Genomic DNA, 20,313 nt, shown 5'->3' with positions numbered 1-20,313 from the left:
GATTTTAATTTCTCATCAATATCTAGAATATCTTTATATGTCCATATTTTTTCAAAGTCTACCAAGTTCGGATGTATAAATGCCTCCATAGTTGATAACCACCCTATATTTTAGCTTTAATTTTTTCCCATACTGTTGACAAGGCATTTCTTATAAAATGATTTTGAAAGTACTTATGAACTCTGTTTTTCCCGTACCATAAGAAAGCGTGCCACCCCAATTGTAAATCATGTCCCTCTAGATACAATAACCTTTTATTTCTAAGTGTTATCCACTCTTTTACCTATGTTAACACAGATGCTTGGTAATACAACATCCATTCCGACAACCCAAAACCTCCATTTTCCTTAGCATCTTGTAATGTTTTCATCTTAATTCTAGCTTTTTTCCCCTGCCAAATAAAGTTCAAAACCAATGAATTTAAATCTTGAAAGAATTTTCTCTCAAGTTTTATCGGAATCGTTTGAAATAGAAATAAAATCTTCGGCAACACATTCATTTTTACTGTAGCAATTCTTCCTAATATTGACAGCTGGAGATTTTTCCATCTTTCCAAGTCTAGCTTTATTTGCTTCAATAATTTTGTATAATTGTCTTCTTTTATTGATGAACACTTAGCTGAAAGATGAATATCTAAATATTTAACTTTTTTCACTATTTGTACCTCTGTTTTCTCTAGTATTTGCCTTTTTTATTTATCTGCGAGGTTCTTTACTATTACTTTAGTTTTTTCTTTATTTATTTTTAGTCCTGCCCTTTTTTCCATACTCTTCTATCTTTCCCCGTAGTTTAGGAATCATCTCTAAAGGTTCTTCCAAGATAAACATTAAATCATCAGCAAATGCTTGTAACTTATATTGTTTCATCTTTTATTTTCAATCCTTTAATTTCTGTGTCCTGTCTTATCCTTCTATTTAGTACTTCCAAAGTAAAGATAAATAATAATGGAGATAGTGGACACCCTTGTCTCGTACCTTTTCTTATCTCAAAGCTCTCAGTATAATCTCCATTCACTATCACTTTTGCTGTCTGGTTGCTATATATTGTTTTTATCATATTTATAAAATTCTTTCCAAAATCCATTATTTGTAATTACTGAACCATAAATTGCCAGGAAACATTATCAAACGCCTTTTGGGCATCTAAAAATACTAATGCTAATTGTTTCCCTGGATGTAATTCATAATATCCTAATATGTCCATTATCACCCTTAAATTGTTTTTAATTTGTCTCTTCGGTAAAAAGCCGTTTTGATCTGGATGTATAAATTCAACTAAGTATTTTTTCAATCTCTCTGCCATTATTGAAATAAAAATTTTGTAATCCACATTGAGTAATGAAATCGGTCTATAGTTCTTAATATACGTCAAGTCTGAATCTTCTTTTGGTATCAAAGTAATATTTGCTTCTATCCATGTATTTGGAAATTTGGCCTCTAACAATAGTCCATTACAAACATCTTTCAGTGGTTCGCTTAATGTATCTTGTAGATTTTTATAAAGTTCCACCGGTAGCCCATCTGGGCCTGGTGTTTTCCCATTTTTTTTGTCATTTTATAGCCTCTAATATCTCCATCATTCTTCTAATATAGTTTTGAATGTCTCTGGAATTTTTGGCAATTTACTTTCTTCTAGATATTGAGTAATTCTCTCTCTTGCAGCCTCCTCTTTACCATACAATTCCTTATAATATCTCTTAATTATCTTTTTTATTTCTTCCTTTTTAAATTGTAAACAACCTTTCCCATCTACTAAATTATGTATTATTTTCTTCTCTTTCTGTTTTTTGAGCTTATAAGCTAGCCATCTTCCTGACTTATTGGCATTTTCGAAGAAATTTTGTTTTGCTCTCTTTATTTGTTCCGCCAATTTTTCTGAGTCCAACAAATTCAGCTTATGTTTTATTATTTCCATTTCTCTTTTCAAAGTCTTTTTCTGTGGATTTTGTTGTAATTCTGTCTCTAACTTTCTAAATTTTTCTTTTAATAATAAATATTGCTGTCTTCTCTGTTTATTTTTCTTTGCCATATACATTATAGCTATACCTCTAAAATACGCTTTAGCTGTATCCCATATGTTTTGTAGTGATGTATCTTCTTCTTTATTTTCTTTAAAGAAAAATTCCATTTCTCTTTTCGCCAACTCTATGAATTCTTTGTCTTTTAGTATAGATTGATTTAAAATCCATCTTGGGTGTTTTTTTTTTCTTTTGTATTCCTTTCCATGTTGCTTTTAAAAGGTTATGATGTCCCTATTTCTATCTCAATTTCCTGTATATCCATCTTTAATTCAGGAGTCATCCAAATCATATCAATTCTTGACCAAGATTTATGGCTATTTGAGTAAAAAGTATATTGTCGATTTTGTGGATTGGTTTCTCACCAGACATCTTGTATTCCAATTTCTTCTGCCATATCAAAGAATGTCTTGGGTAGCCTTCTTCTTACGGATTTTCCTGTTTTGCTACTTTTATAATCCATTGTTCCATCTACTATCGCATTAAAGTCTCCTATTAAACAAATATTTTGGTATTCCATTTCTATTAATTCCCTGTGTAATCTTTGATAAAATTGTTCTTGATTATCATTTGGGGCATAAATTGCCACTAACAATATTTGTTTTTGATGTAAATATATTTCAACCATTACAATTCTTCTTTCTTCATCTGAATATATTAATTTAGAATCTATTGTCTCTTTAACGTATACCGCCATCCCTCGTTTCTTTTGTTGTGCTGATGTATGATGAAGTGTCCCCATTTTCGGGTATTCCAACAGTTTATAATATTGTTTTTTTATATGTGTCTATTGTAAACAGATTATATCTATATTTAATTTCTGAAGTTTCCTAAAAAAATTATTTATTTTTATTGGGGAGTTTAGTCCATTTACGTTTACTGAAAAAATTTCATTTTTTTTTCTCCATTTCCTCTTTCATTACTTATATTTTGGTCTAGTCAATCTTGTAATCCTTTATTCTCTGGCAGTTCCTTCTCCTTCACCTGTTTGTTCACCTTTCTCCTTCTGTTGTTCTCCTTGTGCCATTGCTCCTTGGACCATCTCTCCCATGTGCTTATCCTCTTGTTGATGCAAACCTTCATCCAAAATTACTCTATTTCTTACTTCAAAGTCCTCTGCTTTCCATATTGAGTCCAGTCAATATCTTGTATTATTCCAGTTTATTGAAATGCCTTCTGGCATTAGCCATCTGTAATTTATGCCTTTGGCAATTAATTTTGTAGTTAGAAAATGGTAGTGTCTCTAGGTATTCCTTACTCTCTTGGGTATCTGTTTTAAGACCATAATTTTTTTGTTTTTATATTGTAAGGGTTCCTCTCTCACTTTTCTCAGTACTTCATCTCTTGTTGGCTTCTTCATGAACCTCACATGCACTTCTCTTGGTAATCTGTTTTTTCTTGCATAGCTTGAATTCATACGGAATATTTGATCCTTCTCATTCTGAATGCCTGCTCGGTCTGCGTTTAAAAGTTCTGCCAGCAATTCAATAATCACCATTTCTATATTTTCTTCACTATCTTCAGGAATATTTTGAAACCTCAAATAATGTTCTGTGTCTCTCATTTTTACCATTGCCATAGCCCATTCTAGTTTTTGATTTGTTTGTTCCAGTCCTTCATTCTTTTGCAATAACATTTCCACCTTTTTGTCAATATCTTCAGTTTTATTTTCCACTTCCTGGATTTTCTGTTCATTTTTAATGATCTTTTGATTTTGAGCTTCAAATTGTGCCTTTATATCCAGAATTTCTTCTCTTACTTTCTCCAGTTTACTTTGTGTTTCCTCATGGTTCCTCTGCAAGATTTCTTGAATTAATTTTAAAGAGGCCTGTGTTTCATCTTGGGCTGACAGAACTCTGAGTTGTTGGACTGGCTTGTCTGACAGAGGGCACTGAAGAGGTTTTCTTTGCAAGTCTGGAAATATTAGTTGTACTCATTTTGTGGCTCACAGTCTTAAACTTATATCCAAAGCATAATCAGGAATCAGCTGTTGTGAGGCAAACCTACCTCCTCCAGTCCCTTCTTGGATCTAAAATATTCTTTTTTTTCTTTTCTTCATATAATGTCTATTTAGTTTTTAGCCAATGTCAACAAGCATAGCTATAAACAGTCTTTCACTTGTTATCTCAGACCAAGGCTTTGTTTTGTTCTCAAGCTTTCCAAGGTCACTCTCTTTTTAATTCTTATTTTTCACCAGTAGGTGTCCTCATTGGCTTATTTATCAGCTTATTTATCAGTCTCCACACTCTGGTACTCCGTTAATTTGATATTCATTAACATTTCCCCTTAATGTTAAATTTGCCGCTCCAAAAGTCTCTTTGGGGGGGAGGGTCTTTACTCTTTCAAGTTCTCCCTTTTAGGGTCTCAACATTTTCAAACACAAAGAGAAGGAAAAGACTTCAGCTCACCCAGACATAGCTTGTTGTTGGAAATCAGCTGTTTTTCATAGCTTCCTTTCCAGTTGCAGACAACTTGGGCTGCCTTGGCTCTCCCAGCAGCCTTTCTTCCACCCCTTTAGAGGGGGCTTCAGTCCACCCAGATTGGTCACTACCAGATCCAAGCTCCCGAAATATCCCTCTTTCTTCGTTGCCCCTCCAGGGTAACTTTCCATCCCTTTAAGAGACGCTAGGCAAAGCAAAACTGGACTGAGAGGCTGGAGACCCAGCCTCCCATGGCCGTCTCATTCCCTGCCAGACCAGAAGACCTGATTTCAATGATTCATTGGTTTGTTTTCTTGGCTGTCCATGATAGTTTCAGACATCTTCTCCAAACTCTTCCTGTTGGACCACTCGTTAGAAGCTAAATTCTTATAAGGGTGCAACATTTGGTGACAGCAAGACCCATAATCTTTCTTCCCAAGCTTAATTAGAAGAAAATCAGATAGAATCATTTTTTTCTTCACATGCCCCATTGTTTGATTTGTCAGATATATTGAGTTAGAAGTGCTATTGTATCACTAAAGCTTCATTTTCTTCTTTGCTACTGTTATTATACAGAACTCGCATATTTTAATTAAAATTTTAATACCAGAAAATGAAGATGTCACATTAAATTTCTGCTGACAGTTAATTCCTGGCCAAAGGAAATGCATATTTTTCCAAAATGATTTTTGGATTTTTTAAAAAAAAATATTTGTTATTCAGTTTTTTTGATCAAAAACAAGGATAATGTTTATTTCATACTTTTTCATTGTCAGGGTAGTTTATCGCCCTTCAAATATACTTTGTAGAAGTCTGTTCAAATATAAATTTTACCGAGTGCAATTGAATTTTCTCCTAGGACTTTGTTTGTTCTGCCAAACTCCATCCTGAGTCTGAGTGGTGAATAAGACTCTATCTCAGGGCTTTTGAGCAGTGCAGAAACTTTCCAGTTCCCAGTTCCAGTAAGAAATAAGCCTGAATCCCTATGAAGCAGTCGATCATTTTAAGATTGAGCAACCCAGTTTCAGATGTAGGATGCATGATTCAGAGCTCAATAAAATGTAATGTCTCAGTCAGATTGATTCCCGCTGTCTTATAGTTTATCTTCATAAGTCCAACAATGGAGATGTGGAATCCCTAAGCAGTGCTTATAATTGTGGTGATTGAAGGTATGTGTATTTAAACCACTAGCAGTTTCCACATTTTATGCCACACATTAGAAATTACAAGAGCTTGAACTGATAGTCCTGGGATTGTAGATAGTTTCCAATGAAATGTCTAGGCAGCTTTTGTTTCCCTGGATCTGGAATGACGTTTTCTATTCAAGCCACCCATTGTCTATGTAGACAGGAAAGAATAAAAGAGTCCAGAAGTTTCTTTATTTCTATATTTGTTGATTGCCTCTTTGTCTTGGTTCTTGGCTTGTTTCGGGACCCACTTCCTGATTTGTGTCCTGTAGGTTTTTATCTAGTTATTAGCTACGATGGATGAGTTTGAACTTCATTTCAGTGTAGATTTAAATGTGTGAGGCAATGAGAGGAATGATGGAGAAAGATGTGCTGGGTACACAAATCAAGCCAATAGATGTTTCACTACTTAAAAGAGATTAAAAAGATAATTATTAAACCAGAGAAGCAATTTGGACATTATTTTCCTTACTGGATTTACAAAAGAAATATGTTAAAGTCTTGAAGGGCTTTATGAGAAGTGATATGAAAAAGGGCAAATTTTGCTTACTGGATGTACAAAAAAGGCCTGATAAAGATTTGAAAGATTTTTGAGTTACAAAAAAGATGATCAGAAAACAAGTCCTGGGACCACATTTGAAGGAGTTAAAAATTATGATCAAAAATTCAGAGAATAGTAGCAAGGAAGAATTAGAATCTAGAAGCCAGGAAGACCAACAAGAGGAGCCAAAGGAAACAGAGCCAGAGGTAGAAAGTAAGGAAGGAAAAGGACAAAGGAAAGAAAGAGGAGTAGGTCCAAGAACAAGACAAACACAGAAGTAGAACACACAATTAGAGCAACGGAAGAGGAGAGTAGATTAATATCAATTAATGTTAATGGATTAAATGCACCGGCTAAAAGAAAACAAATATTAACAAACTTAGTAAAACAAGATATAGACATAGCTTGTCTATAAGAGGTACACATAAAAGAGCAACATAAGAAATATTTGGAATTTCCGAAATTAGGAGTATTATATACAGCAGTGTTTCCCAAACTTGACAATTTTAAGGCATGAGGACTTCAACTCCCAGAATTCCACAGCCAGCAACTGGCTGTGGAATTCTGGGAGTTGAAGTCCTCATGCCTTAAAATTGTCAAGTTTGGGAAACGCTGATATACAGCACTTGCGGAACAAAAACAGAGAGGAATAGTGGTTTATATTAGGAAAGATATAAATGTTAAATTGAAATACCAAGACACAGATGGAAGAGTCCTAATATTAGAAATACAAACCGAGCAGAAACCATGATTATTGGTGACAATATATGCACCAAATGAGAACCAGAAAGAATTTTATAAGATGCTACATGAAAAACTTATAGAAATTGGACAGGGAAATGTGTGTATTGTGGGAGACTACAATGTGGTAGTGAATGTAAAAAAATGATTATATTAGTAATATGAAAAAATTTTTGATTTGGCACATGAACTTAATTTATTTGATCAATGGAGGAAACGGAACCCCCCCAAAAAAGGAATATACTTTTTTTTCAAATCCACATAAATCTTGGTCTCGGATAGATATGGCATGGATGAATGAAGAGATAAGTCAGGATATAGAAAAGATAGAAATAATGCCAAACACATGGGCCAACCATAACCCCCTGAAAATAGTTTGGAAAGGGCAGAAAAAAGCAAGGAGAAGGTGGACATTGAATTCCCACATTTTAAAGGAAAAAGAATTTATTGTAAGGATTAGAAAGGAGATAGAATTGTTTTTTAAAGAAAATACAAAACAACAAACATTATTACAGACTATTTGGGATACCACTAAAGCTTATTTGAGAGGCATAGCGATAGCTTATACAGCAAAAAAGAATAAGGTAAAAAGGCAAACACAAAACATACTTCAGGAGGAGATTAAAAAATTAGAATTGAAATTATAAAGGGAACCCTGGGATGAATTGATTAAAATGGAAATGGTTTTGGCTCAACATAAATTAAATATGATAGACCAAGAGGAAACGGCAAGAGAAGTGAAAATAGCAAAACAAAATTTTTTTGAATATGCAAACAAACCGGGGAGAAGACTTATTCAGGACTTACAAGATGAAAATGGAGAGTTGCAATATAAAATGGATAAAAATAAAGAAATAATTCAGAATTATTTTGGGTTACTTTACAAAAAAGAGGAAATAGACGTGGAGAATATTAAACAATACTTAAAGGCTAATAGTTTGCCAGAATTAAAGGAAGGGCAGAGAGAAATATTGAATAAGGAAATAACAGCTTTAGAATTAAGAACCGCAGTGCAAAAACAAAAAAATAATAAGACCCCGGGGCCAGATGGACTTCCAGGAGAAGTATATAAGACTCTTTATGAGGATTTTGAAACGATACTATTAGAAGTGTACAATGATGTGTTGGAGAAAGCCAAATTACTCAACTCCTGAACAGAAGCTAATATATCTCTTATCCCAAAAGAAGGTACAGACCCCAAACAGATAAAAAATTATAGGCCAATCTCATTGTTAAACACAGACTACAAATTTTTTACCACTATAATTGCGGAAAGATTGAAGTTAATATTAAATGATATAATACATTCAGATCAAAATGGTTTTTTACCCACAAGACAAATTAGGAATAACAAGAGAACGGTTTTAAATGTCTTAGAATATTATGAAGCGCACCCTGAAAAATAGGTGGCTCTAATTTTTTAGATACCCAGAAAGCATTTGACAATCTTAGTTGGCAGTTTTTGTTCCAACAGATTGAGGATATGAGATTTGGAAGGAAATTTGAGAAAATGATAAAGGCAATATACAAGATACAAAGGGCCAAAGTGATAATTAATGGGGACAATACAAAAAATTTTGAAATAAGCAAAGGAGTAAGACAGGGATGTCCAATGTCACCTCTACTTTTTATTTTGACTTTAGAAGTGCTATTAACCCGAATTAGAATTAACAAAGAGATAAAAGGACTACAGGTCAAGACAGAAGAATACAAGACATAGGCATTTGCGGACAATTTGGTTTTCTTTATAGAGGACCCACTAGAGAGAGGAAATATTCTAATGAATGAAATAGAAAAATATGGAATGGTGGCAGGACTAAAAATTAATAGAGAAAAAACTAAAATGTTAGTAAAAAAAATATAACTGAAAAACAGAACGAATAAATATCAAAATGCTACTAGATAGTAGAAGTAGAGATGGCCTTGGGCTCCCAAAATGGGAAACTTATTACCAAGCAGCTGGGTTACTTTGGATTAGAGATTGGATAAATTTAGATAATAAAAGGCTTTTAATGATTAAAGGACATGATCTGCAGGCTGGTTGGCATGCTTTCTTGTGGGAAAAATACAAGAAGACACACACATATTTCTACCAGCATCAGATAAGAGATGCGCTGATTTGGATATGGGAAAAGGTTAAAAAGAAACACTTATATGAAAATCCCAAACTGGGCCTCACCAATGGAGGCAATGATTCACCCAAACACATTGGATAAAAAAAGATGTTTAGATATAAAGATTTATTAGATAACCAAGGAAATCTTAAATCAAGGGAAGACTTAAAAGAACAGAGAATAATTATTGATTGGTGGCCATACCTACAGATACAGTCAAAATACAGTAAAGACATGGAAGAATATGGAATAAACTGGCTATCACAGCAATTGGATAAAATACTGACAAGTAAGGAAGGAAAATTTCTAACAAAAATTTACAAATACCTATTAGAAGTAGAATTAGAAGAAGAAGTAGTAAAAGGACCAATGATAGCATGGGCAAGAAATATGTGGGCCGGAATATAGAATTGGAAGAATGGGGAAGAGTATGGAATAAAAATTATTCAACTAACATTGTCAACAGCATATAAGGAAAATCAATATAAAATGTTCTATAGATGGCATTTAGCACCGGAGAGATTAACTAAGATGTACAAAAATATGAATCCAGATTGCTGGAAGTGCAAAAATAAGGAGGGAACATTTTACCATATGTGGTGGCAATGACCCAAAGCAAAGATTTTTGGGGAACAGATAAGGAGATGGATACAGGAGATAACAAATACACAAATTGAACTTAAACCCGAATTATTTTTATTAGGTATAATTAATCCAAAGGTCAATAAACAACTACAATACATCATTGTACACAAAATAACAGCAGCTCGCATTGTGTACGTGCAGTGTTGGAAATCGGAAAAGATACCAACAAATGAGATGATCATTCGTAAGATATTAGAATGCGCAGAAATGTACAAGTTTACTTTAGAAATAAAGGACAAGGAAACAACAGAATTCTATGAGATATGGAATAAATGTTATGTTTGGCTAGAGCAGAGAAATAAAAATGTATGATAATTTATGTAAATAATTATAAATAATATGTATGAGATATATAACACAGTATTGTTAAGGAAAAAATATGTATTTTTATTTTAATTTGTTTGTTGTATTGTATTGTAAAAAAGGAAAAATAAAATTAAAAAAAATTCAGGGAAGGGTTAGGGTTAGGGTGTCAGCTTATTCAATCAAAGTTAAAATAGAAAATTAATTAGATGTTTTCCCTTCCTGGATTTTTGCTGACAAAGAACAAATGACAAGGCTTTTTGACTTTGTTCTATAGTTAAGAGATGAATTATGGGGTGAAGGGAGTACATGCTGTGGTGATAAGCTATTAAAATTGTTTTTACTTGCTGAGATGAAGGGGGAAGTTACTTTTTATACTTTTTATACTTTTTTCTTTTTTAATTTCTTTTTTATGTTTCTATATTTTTATAGCTTGTATTAGTTTTTATTTTCTACTTGTAACTCTTAATAAAATTATTGAAAAAAAGCACTGTTGCTTTTGCTTCACCTAATAATCAATCATCTTTACCGACAAGTTAAGCAACTGCAGTGAAGAGTGGCATTTTTAGAGCATGAACTCCCATTTCTGCATCAAAGCAGTTGAACTTTTCCAATAACTACTTCTTCTCTTCTGTGGTTTTGGATATATATAGGAGATTTGACTCAAATGATTGGGCTGAAGTAATTGCTTTAGATAGAGCAAAGAATTATGGCACTGTCTTAATGTACTTGAATCAAAATGACAGACTGTGAAATAAAGTTTTTCACTTCATGTGGATGGTCCTACCTGACCCTACCAGCAACTTAGCAGCTGCCAGAATGATGACTTTGTGTGTCACAGTGGAAATCTTTACTGAAAATTACAATTGGTCCAGGGCTGAAAACGTGGCCTGCTAACCTTGCCTGCTCAAGAGATTTGTGCTTATATGCATCTCTTGACAAAACTGTCACTGGCAGAGAGGTGTTACTCCCCAGCCATGCCATCCAGGCTGCCTACATTTCAGTTTGCAGTAGCTGATGCTTCTCCCTGAATTATTTTTTAAAGTGTCTGTATTTGACATTAGCAAATATTGTCATGCAGAGCAAAAGGTTCAATGCTAATAGCAAACAAGATGCTAAGTATATCATATCGTATATTGTAACAACAATTTGCCACATTCAGGATTCAATGAACATGTTTTAGAGATGTATATGTAACCCCTGCCTATGTGGCCTTATGGAGCTGTGTTGAAATGAAAAGCTGCAAAGGTTTATATTACAATTTTTCTTTGTTATAACGGTATAAAAACAATTTAGCAAACATAGGGTCAAGTATAGAAAGATGGTCTAATTTAATCCTAAGTAGGTAAACCAGATTTCTTCTTCAGTCAAGGAAGGTTAAGCTGATCTTATTTTGAATTTATACTTAGCCAGTCCAAATGCCAGTCTGGTTTTTCAAGATGCTGATTAGAGAACTTCAGTGATCACTTTATAGCAACTCAGTTCTAGGCGACAGAAGAGCAGCAGCAATTGGGAAGTAAAAATGTGCAGTTTAGAATCAGAGTTTGGCAGTTAACATGGCAAATAAAAAGAATCAGAAATATAGAAATTGGCTCCTCATTCTTTTTACAGTAATTTAGCTAAGCACAATATGTCAGTGCAATTTACCATACTCAATGTGGTAGCAATCCGTAATCATTGTAAATCTTTTATTATTATCACCTTCCTAGCAACAACTTTTTTCCATCTAAGCTTCTCTTTGGCTGACGACTTTGCCCTTCTGTGGCTGAACCAAACATGTCATGAGGGCACTTCTGCCAATCTGAAAATTTAACCAATTATTACTTGTTTCTAATGTCAAATTATTTACGAACAATGCAGAGCCTCCTTTTGGTGCCCTCTGTCAATCTTAGATCCTGATGATGGCACCGGCAAGTCTATCAAGTTTAGAAGTGGTTTACCATTGCCTTGTATCTCTCCAAAAACCTTTATTCCTCCCTTACTGAAGAGAATCGTGACCTGAATGTATTCTACTGTAGGTTTGAGAGGAGATCACTGGAATCTACCATTACCTTCCCCACCTCGAATACACCAACAGTAGCCCAATCTCCTACACCTATCTTTCGGGGTCCGCCATCTTTGGTGATCTTAGAAAAAGATGTGTGAGGTCTATTTAATAGGCAAAAGATCAGAAAAGCACCAAGGCCAGATGGAGTAACTCCTTCCTACTTGAAAGCCTGTGCTGAACAACTGGTCCCCCTCTTCATTAGAGATGTGTTATGTCCCTCTTGCCTCAAATGCTCTACCATCATCCCAGTTCCCAAGAAACCCTTCATCAAAGAGCTGAATGATTACAGATCAGTTGCTCTGACATCTTTAGCTATGAAGACCTTTGCGAGGTTAGGACTGGCCCACATGAAAATCACCACAGACCTTGCAGTTTGCCTAACAAGCTAATAAATCAGCAGATGATGCTGTCAACATGGAACTGCATTACACCTTGCAGCATCTTGAATCTTCAGGGATCAATGCAAAGGTCCTCTTTGTAGACCTTTGTAAAATTTTGGGGTTGGGCAAAAGATCTGGCTTGCTATCATTTGGAGAAATCTCTACCTTGTAAATGTTATACTTGTTTCTCATACTCATACTTGTTATATAGACATGTTTGTATGACACAATTGCTCTTTTTATTATAATTAGTAGCAAAACATAAGCACTATTCTATAGGTATCTCTTCAATATTTTATAGGTAACCCTCATTTAACTACGCTAATGGGATTGGAAACTCATTAAGCAAAGAGGTCATAAGTCAAAAAATCATGTGACTATGCCACATTGATGGCAGTTCTAGCAGTCTTGGTTACTGTCTTTAAGTGACAGCTGTCACATGATCACAACTTCTGACTTCCTGTTGGCTTCCCTGTGAGAAGCTGGCAAAGAAGGTTGCAGATCACTATCACATGACCACAGGGCTGCAGCCATGGCCATAAAAAGGAGGTCTGATCATAGCTACGTGTTCAGCACCATCATAAATTTGAATGGCCACTGAATGAGTGGTTGTTAAAAGAGGACAATCTATATTGAATTAATTAAATTACTCATTGTCAGAATCCATTCCAGAATGTGCCAAAGGGAAATTAATAACAAACAGTCTTATTTTATCTAAGTTCTTGTGATAAAAGCAGAGGAAAGACTGTGCTTGTCAATATTTTTTTTTAGGGCCTTCGTACACCAATGCTTCGCTGTCCATCACAAAGATTGTTGGATCGAATAGTACGGAGATATGCTGAAGTTCCAGATGCTGGTAGTGTCTATATGGACCATTTTACAGACCGGGATAAACTGCGTCTCCTCTACATGTTGTCTATTAACACTCATCCCATTATTTTACAGGTATAATGGCATCTGCTTTCATACAATATCACTCATCCTTTGGAAATCTCATTTCAACTCACTTTGAGATATGAGAAAAGTTATGAATTGGTTGGATAATCCTTATGCTGGATCCAGACTCTTTTTTCTTGGACGTGAGATTTTACTCTCTTTGTGGTACTTAGGTTAAAAATGGCTACTCATTTGCATGATTAAACCCCACCTACTTGGACTCTTGCTAAGCTCAGGTGTCCCCAGATTTGAGTGCTTAGGATACCAGATTTACAATTTTTAATATACAGCCAATATGGCCAATTACTACAGGCAATCAGAGTTGTAGTTCAGGAATATTAGGGCCCCAAAGAGAGGGCACCGTGTTAAATCAAGTCCATGCTCCCAGAGTTAAACAGACACAAACATTGTTTTTAATCTAATGGCTGATTTGTGCTTAAATCTGTTCTAGCTAATGTAAAAGTCATATTCTACAGCAGGGGTTCTCAACCTTTTCTTCACCACAGACCCCCTTTAAATACCGTGATCATGTACCCTCAAGACTTAATTAAAGATTTAAACTATAACATTTCTTCAAGCTTCCATGGACTCCCTGTGAAAACATTGTGCCCTCCCCCAAGATCCTGCAGACCCCAGGTAGAGAACCACTGTTCCTATTCTACAACAGGGGTCCCATTGGGAACTGGGACATGCAAGCAGTGAGAGAGCATGAAAGCATGCAAAGCTCCATTTGCATAAGCAGTGGGCATGCATGTGAAACCCTTCCCTCTCCCCCCTGCCACCACTGCTGCTGGTGCAGAGCCGGAAAGGTTGGGGACCACTGTTCTACAACCATACAGGATGTCATGGCTCTTGCCTAGAAATGGAAATTATTAAATTTTCTGAGACCAGACAAGCTATTATCAAAGTGGCAAGGAGTCTTAATTGAAGTAAGAGATGTAAGGTTTAGATCCTGGGGCTGTTATAAACAAGGGCTTGATTATTTGACTCTGCAATAGCTGATCTTCATTATTAGGTCTTAATATCCCCACCCACCCCCAGAAAAGGTCTGTCTATAAAAATTTTAAACTTTATGCTTCGCTATTAGTTCTTGGATATAAGTTTCAGTTCTTACAGAGAGATGTAAGGGGGGACATGATAGCAGTATTCCAATACCTCAGGGGCTGCCATAAAGAAGAGGGAATTAAGCTATTTTCCAAAGCACCTGAAGGCAGGACAAGAAGCAACAGGTGGAAAGTAATCAAGGAGAGAAGCAACCTAGAACTAAGGAGAAACTTCCTGACAGTGAGAACAATTAATCAGTGGAACAGCCTGCCTCCAGAAGCAGTAAATGCTCCAACACTGGAAGTTTTTAAGAAGAGACTGGACAGCCGTTTGTCCGAAATGGTGTAGGGTTTCCTGCCTGAGCAGGGGGTTGAACTAGATGACCTCCAAGGTCCCTTCCAACTTTACTACTATTACTATTACTATGTATTGATGAACTCTGGATAAAATTCTGATAGCAGGCTCAGTTACTCTCAAGAAAGGGAAAATGCACTAAAGAAGATTCAGGACTCTCAGACTGAACACCATTCTTGAATGGAGAATTGTAACCCCATCCAAGGTTAAAAATGACATATCTGCAATGGCCAGAATGTTCCAGAAAAACATTATGTAATAATAGGGGTTTTTTTTTTTTAGCTACCCTCATGTCAACTGGGAATCAAGTGGGATGTGCCACAGATTCTCACCATGCCTTGCAAAATTCTTCATCTTTCAAAAAGTGGAAAAAGAAATTAGAGGATATATTGGACTTGATATTTAATAACAGAGAAAAAGTGATTGAAGAAGTGGAAATGTAAGGAAATTGAGGAGAGAGTGAGTATTTCACCATATAGAGGGTAGGGAGAACTGAAGGCAGCCAAATTAGTGCTCTAAACTTCAAGAAATCTGACTTTAAAAAACTAAGGAGAAAAAGTAGGAAGAATTTCATGGATGAAAATCATGAAAGGAAAAACAGGTAAAGATACTTGAGAAATTTTAAGAAAGAAATAATTAAGATACACCCAAACTATACGAGAGAGGAAAAAAAGAGACGATGAAACCACCATGGTTGCACCAAGATCTGTCCGATAAACTGAAAAACAAAAAGGACACATTTTAAAAATGCAAAGAGCAGAACATCAGGAAATAGTCCAAATCTTCAAGGATAAATTCAGGAATAAGAAGCCTAAAATCATGTAAGGTATTGAAAGTTTTTCTAGGAGCATGCTCCATATGGTATTATAATAAAGAATTATAATTTAGTATAATTTAATTGGAATTTAGTATTATACTGTAGTTTGTATAGAATCTAAACATTGACACGGACTTGTAACGATTTGATTAACAATTAATGGTTTTAATATATCTAAATATGTTAATATTTTAAGCACTACTTTTTTCAAACCCATATTTCTTTGGTAATTAGCGTACTGCATATTTTTATTCACTTAGTGAATAAGTGAGTAAGTAAAATAAAATTCATTCACTACATTTAACAGTTGAAAAGTTTAATATTTTATTCACAAATTTAACTCAAAAAACCTAATGTGGTAGAATTTGCACTTTACACTGTCTTTTAGTTTGCTTGATTTTCTTGCAAAGTTGTAATGATTTAGAAATGACTTAGAAAACATATAGAAAAGAGGAAATCTGAAACAGAATAACTACTACATTGCAGCAGTGCTGCACTTTTCTGTTTCTGCGCTGGAATCTAGTGATCATTTGGTTTCGCCACCCAGCCATGGTAGCCCTAATAAAATTATACCCAAGGAATACCCTGTGTATCCCTTGATTACACTAAAATTAGTCTATAAAATATAAAATAGATAAAATATAAAATATAAAATATAAAATATAAAATAAATATAAAATAAAATATAAAATAGAGGGGCAATGGAGTGGAAATGCATGATATCAGGAGGCTATTAGCATGGGGAAAGCTAGTACAATAATTCCATATCATCATGGAACTTCACATTTCCTTTTTTTTTTTTTTTGGCAGATTTTCCCTGGTGCAGAAGGATGGCCCTTTCCAAAATATTTGGGATCCTGTGGCCGACTAATAGTAACAGTCAGTACTAGGCCTTTGAAGGAATTTTATGGCTCATCTTCTGATGTGACAGCAGATTTAGCTCTTCAGCTCCTCACTATTATCAGTTTCATGATGAATAATGACCTGAACTATTTCTTCTACTTTACTCATGTTGATGCTGACATGTTTGGTGTTTTCAACAATGGACAACTCTTTATCCAGGATGCCAGCATGCTAGGAGTCATTGACAAACAAGAAGGTACTCAGATGCAATCTTGAATAATATGTCACAACAGGTTAGGAGGCATTATAGAGAGGGATAAAATGACTAGCAGAGATATAGAACAGAACAGAATAGAATATAATAAAACTTTTTAAATATACACTAATCAGCATACATTAAAATGAAATTTCATTGCATTCAGCTCTCATATGAAAGAACTGTTACATAAGCAAAGGAGGCTTAAACATTTTTAAGCCTTGAGAAACAAGATAATATTCACCTCCCTGATTCATTGAAGTATAAGAAGTGGTGGGTAGAGGAAGTGTATTATTGGACAATCAGACTTGCAGGATTCCATTATTATAGCCAATCTTGACAAAGGTAGTTCCAGTTTTCCTGCAGAATTGGTTTCCTGATCTGATCTATCTAGTAGGACTGACAGGTGAGCTGAAAATACATTCAATTCACTTTTCTTTCAGCTTAATTCATATAATAATAGCCAATTAACTAACTATATAGACAGAAAAAAGTGTCAAAATTAGCATGTGACAGATTATGAATATTTCTGTTGAAACCAGATTGAAGAACTGATTGTCAAACTAGATGGAATTCTATATTATCTTTAATACAGTTTTCTTACAATGTTGTTTCAAAAGTTAACGATGAAAGTAAGACAAATAATTAGATTTGTTAAATAAATATATGAATAAAAAAACTGAAGCAATGTCAAAGTCAACACTGCATATGCTTATAATGAAAATATTTCCTTTGTTGTTGTTGTTGTTAATTGCGAAGTCGTGTCCAACCCCTTGCGACCCCATGGACAATGTTCCTCCAGGTCTTCCTGTCTTCTACCATCTTCTGGAGTCCATTTAAGTTCACACCTACTGCTTCAGTGACTCCATCCAGCCATCTCATTCTCTGTCCCCTTCTTCTGTTGCCCTCAATCTTTCCCAGCATTAGGCCCTTCTCCAGTGAGTCCTTCCTTCTCATTAGGTGGCCAAAGTATTTGAGTTTCAATTTCAGGATCTGGCCTTCTAAAGAGCAGTCGGGGTTGATCTCTTCTAGGACTGACCGGTTTGAACGCCTTGCAGTCCAGTCAGGTCTTCTCCAGCACCATAGTTCAAAGGCCTCAATTCTTTGGCGCTCAGCCTTTCTTATGGTCCAACTTTCACAGCCATACATTGCAATTGGGAAAACCATGGCCTGGACTATACGTACTTTTGTTGGCAGGGTGATGTCTCTGCTTTTTAGTATTCTGTCTAGATTTGCCATAGCTTTCCTCCCCAGGAGCAAGCGTCTTTTAATTTCTTGGCTGCAGTCCCCATCTGAGGTGATCTTTGAGCCCAGAAAAATAAAATCTGTCACTATCTCCATTTCTTCCCCATCTGTTTGCCAGGAATTGAGAGGGCCGGATGCCATGATTTTGGTTTTCTTAATGTTGAGTTTCAAGCCTACTTTTGCACTCTCCTTCTTCACCCGCATCAAGAGGCTCTTTAGTTCCTCTTCACTTTCTGCCATTAGAGTGGTATCATCTGCATATCTTAGGTTGTTGATACTTCTCCCGGCAATCTTAATTCCAACTTTTGATTCATCTAGCTCTGCCTTTCTCATGATATGCTCTGCATATAAGTTAAATAGGCAGGGCGACAGTATACAGCCTTGCCGGACTCCTTTTCCAATTTTGAACCAATCAGTGGTTCCGTGTCCAGTTCTCACTGTTGCTTCTTGAGCCGCATATAGGTTTCTCAAGAGACAAATAAGATGGTCTGGTATTCCCATCGTTTAAGAACTTGCCACAATTTGTTGTGATCCACACAGTCAAAGGCTTTAGCATAGTCAATGAAGCAGAAGTAGCTGTTTTTCTGGAACTCCCTAGCTTTCTCCATGATCCAGCGTATGTTGGCAATTTGATCTCTAGTTCCTCTGCCTCTTCGAAATCCTGCCTGTACTTCTGGTAGTTCTCGATCCACATACTGCTGGAGTCTAGCTTGTAGATTTTAAGCATAACTTTACTAGCATGTGAAATGAGTGCAATGGTGCGATAGTTTGAACATTCTTTGGCATTGCCTTTCTTTGGAATTGGAATGTAAACTGACCTTTTCCAATCCTGTGGCCACTGTTGAGTTTTCCAAATTTGCTGGCAAATTGAGTGTAGCACTTACTGCATTGTCTTTTAAGATTTTGAATAGCTCAGCTGGAATATTGTCACTTCCACTAGCTTTGTTGTTGCTCAGATTTCTTAAGGCCCATTTCACTTCACATTCTAGGATGTCTGGTTCAAGGTCAGTGACCATCTCATTGTGTTTATCTGGGACGTTAAGCTCATTCTTGTATAGTTCTTCTGTGTAGTTTTGCCATCTCTTCTTAATCTCTTCTGCCTCTGTTAGGTCCCTGCCATTTTGGTCCTTTATCATGCCCATCTTTGCATGAAACTTTCCCTTCATATCTCCAATTTTCTTGAAGAGATCTCTGCTCCTCCCTATTCTGTTGTTTTCTTCTATTTCTTTGCACTGTTCATTTAAGAAGGCATTCTTATCTCTTCTAGCTATTCTCTGGAATTTTGCATTCAGTTGGGTGTATCTTTCTCTTTCTCCTTTGCCTTTCGCTTCCCTTCTTTCCTCAGCTATTTGCAAAGCTTCCTCAGACAGCCATTTTGCTTTTTTGCATTTCTTTTTCTTTGGGATGGTTTTAGTTGCTACCTCTTGTACAATGTTGCGAACTTCTATCCATAGTTCTTCAGGCACTCTGTCTATCAGATCTAATTCCTTAAATCTACTTGTCACTTCTACTGTATAGTCATCAGGAATATGATTTAGTTCATACCTGAGTGGCCTAGTGCTTTTCCCTACTTTTTTCAATTTAAGCCTAAATTTTGCAACGAGAAGCTCATGATCTGAGCCACAGTCAGCTCCTGGTCTTCTTTTTACTGACTGTATAGAGCTTCTCCATCTTTGGTTGCAGAGCACATAGTCAATCTGATTTCTATGTTGACCGTCTGGTGATGTCCATGTGTAGAGCCGTCTCTTGGGTTGTTGGAAAAGAGTGTTTGTTATGACCATCGTATTCTCTTGACAAAATTCTATCAGCCTGTGCCCTGCTTCATTTTGTACTCCATGGCCAAACTTGCCTGTTATTCCGGTTATCTTTTGGCTTCCTACCTTAGCATTCCAATCCCCCATGATGATAAGGACATCATTTTTTGTTGTTAATTCTATAAGGTGCTGTAGGGCTTCATAGAACCGGTCAATTTCATCCTCTTCAGCACCAGTGGTTGGGGCATAGATTTTGACTATTGTGATATTGAATGGTTTGCCTTGGATTCGAATTGAGATCATTCTGTCATTTTGGGGATTGTATCCCAGTATTGCTTTTCCTATTCTTTTATTGACTATGAAGGCTACTCCATTTCTTCTGAGGGATTCTTGCCCAAAGTAGTATACCTGATGGTCATCTGAGTTAAATTCACCCATTCCTGTCCATTTTAGTTCGCTGATTCCTAAGATGTCGATGTTCAGTCTTGTCATCTCTTTTTTGACTACGTCTAGCTTGCCTTGATTCATGGATCTTACATTCCAGGTTCCTATGGAGAAAAAATCTTTACAGCCTCGCACTTTCCTTTCACCACCAGATATATCCGCAGCTGAGCGTCCTTTCAGCTTTGGTCCAGTCGCTTCATTCTTTCTGGCACTACTAGTACTAGC

At 35.7% G+C, this 20,313-nt stretch overlaps 1 protein-coding gene across 1 annotated transcript in view; it reads left to right on the top strand.

Moving 5' to 3' along the window:
- DIPK2B (divergent protein kinase domain 2B) overlaps positions 1-20,313 on the top strand; it is a 36,436-nt gene that overhangs the window by 14,343 nt on the left and 1,780 nt on the right. Inside the window, exons 3-4 of the mRNA XM_039368214.1 lie at positions 13,167-13,340; positions 16,357-16,645. Of these exons, the coding sequence (XP_039224148.1) occupies positions 13,167-13,340; positions 16,357-16,645 (463 nt within the window). The remainder of the gene's footprint in view (positions 1-13,166; positions 13,341-16,356; positions 16,646-20,313) is intronic.

The sequence above is a fragment of the Crotalus tigris genome, unplaced genomic scaffold, assembly GCF_016545835.1.
Source record: "Crotalus tigris isolate CLP2741 ecotype Arizona unplaced genomic scaffold, ASM1654583v1 scf7180000017601.7605149639:7615979, whole genome shotgun sequence".
Lineage (NCBI taxonomy): Eukaryota > Metazoa > Chordata > Lepidosauria > Squamata > Viperidae > Crotalus > Crotalus tigris.
Note: the sequence above shows the minus strand (reverse complement) of the source record. Positions and strands in the feature narration are given on the sequence as shown.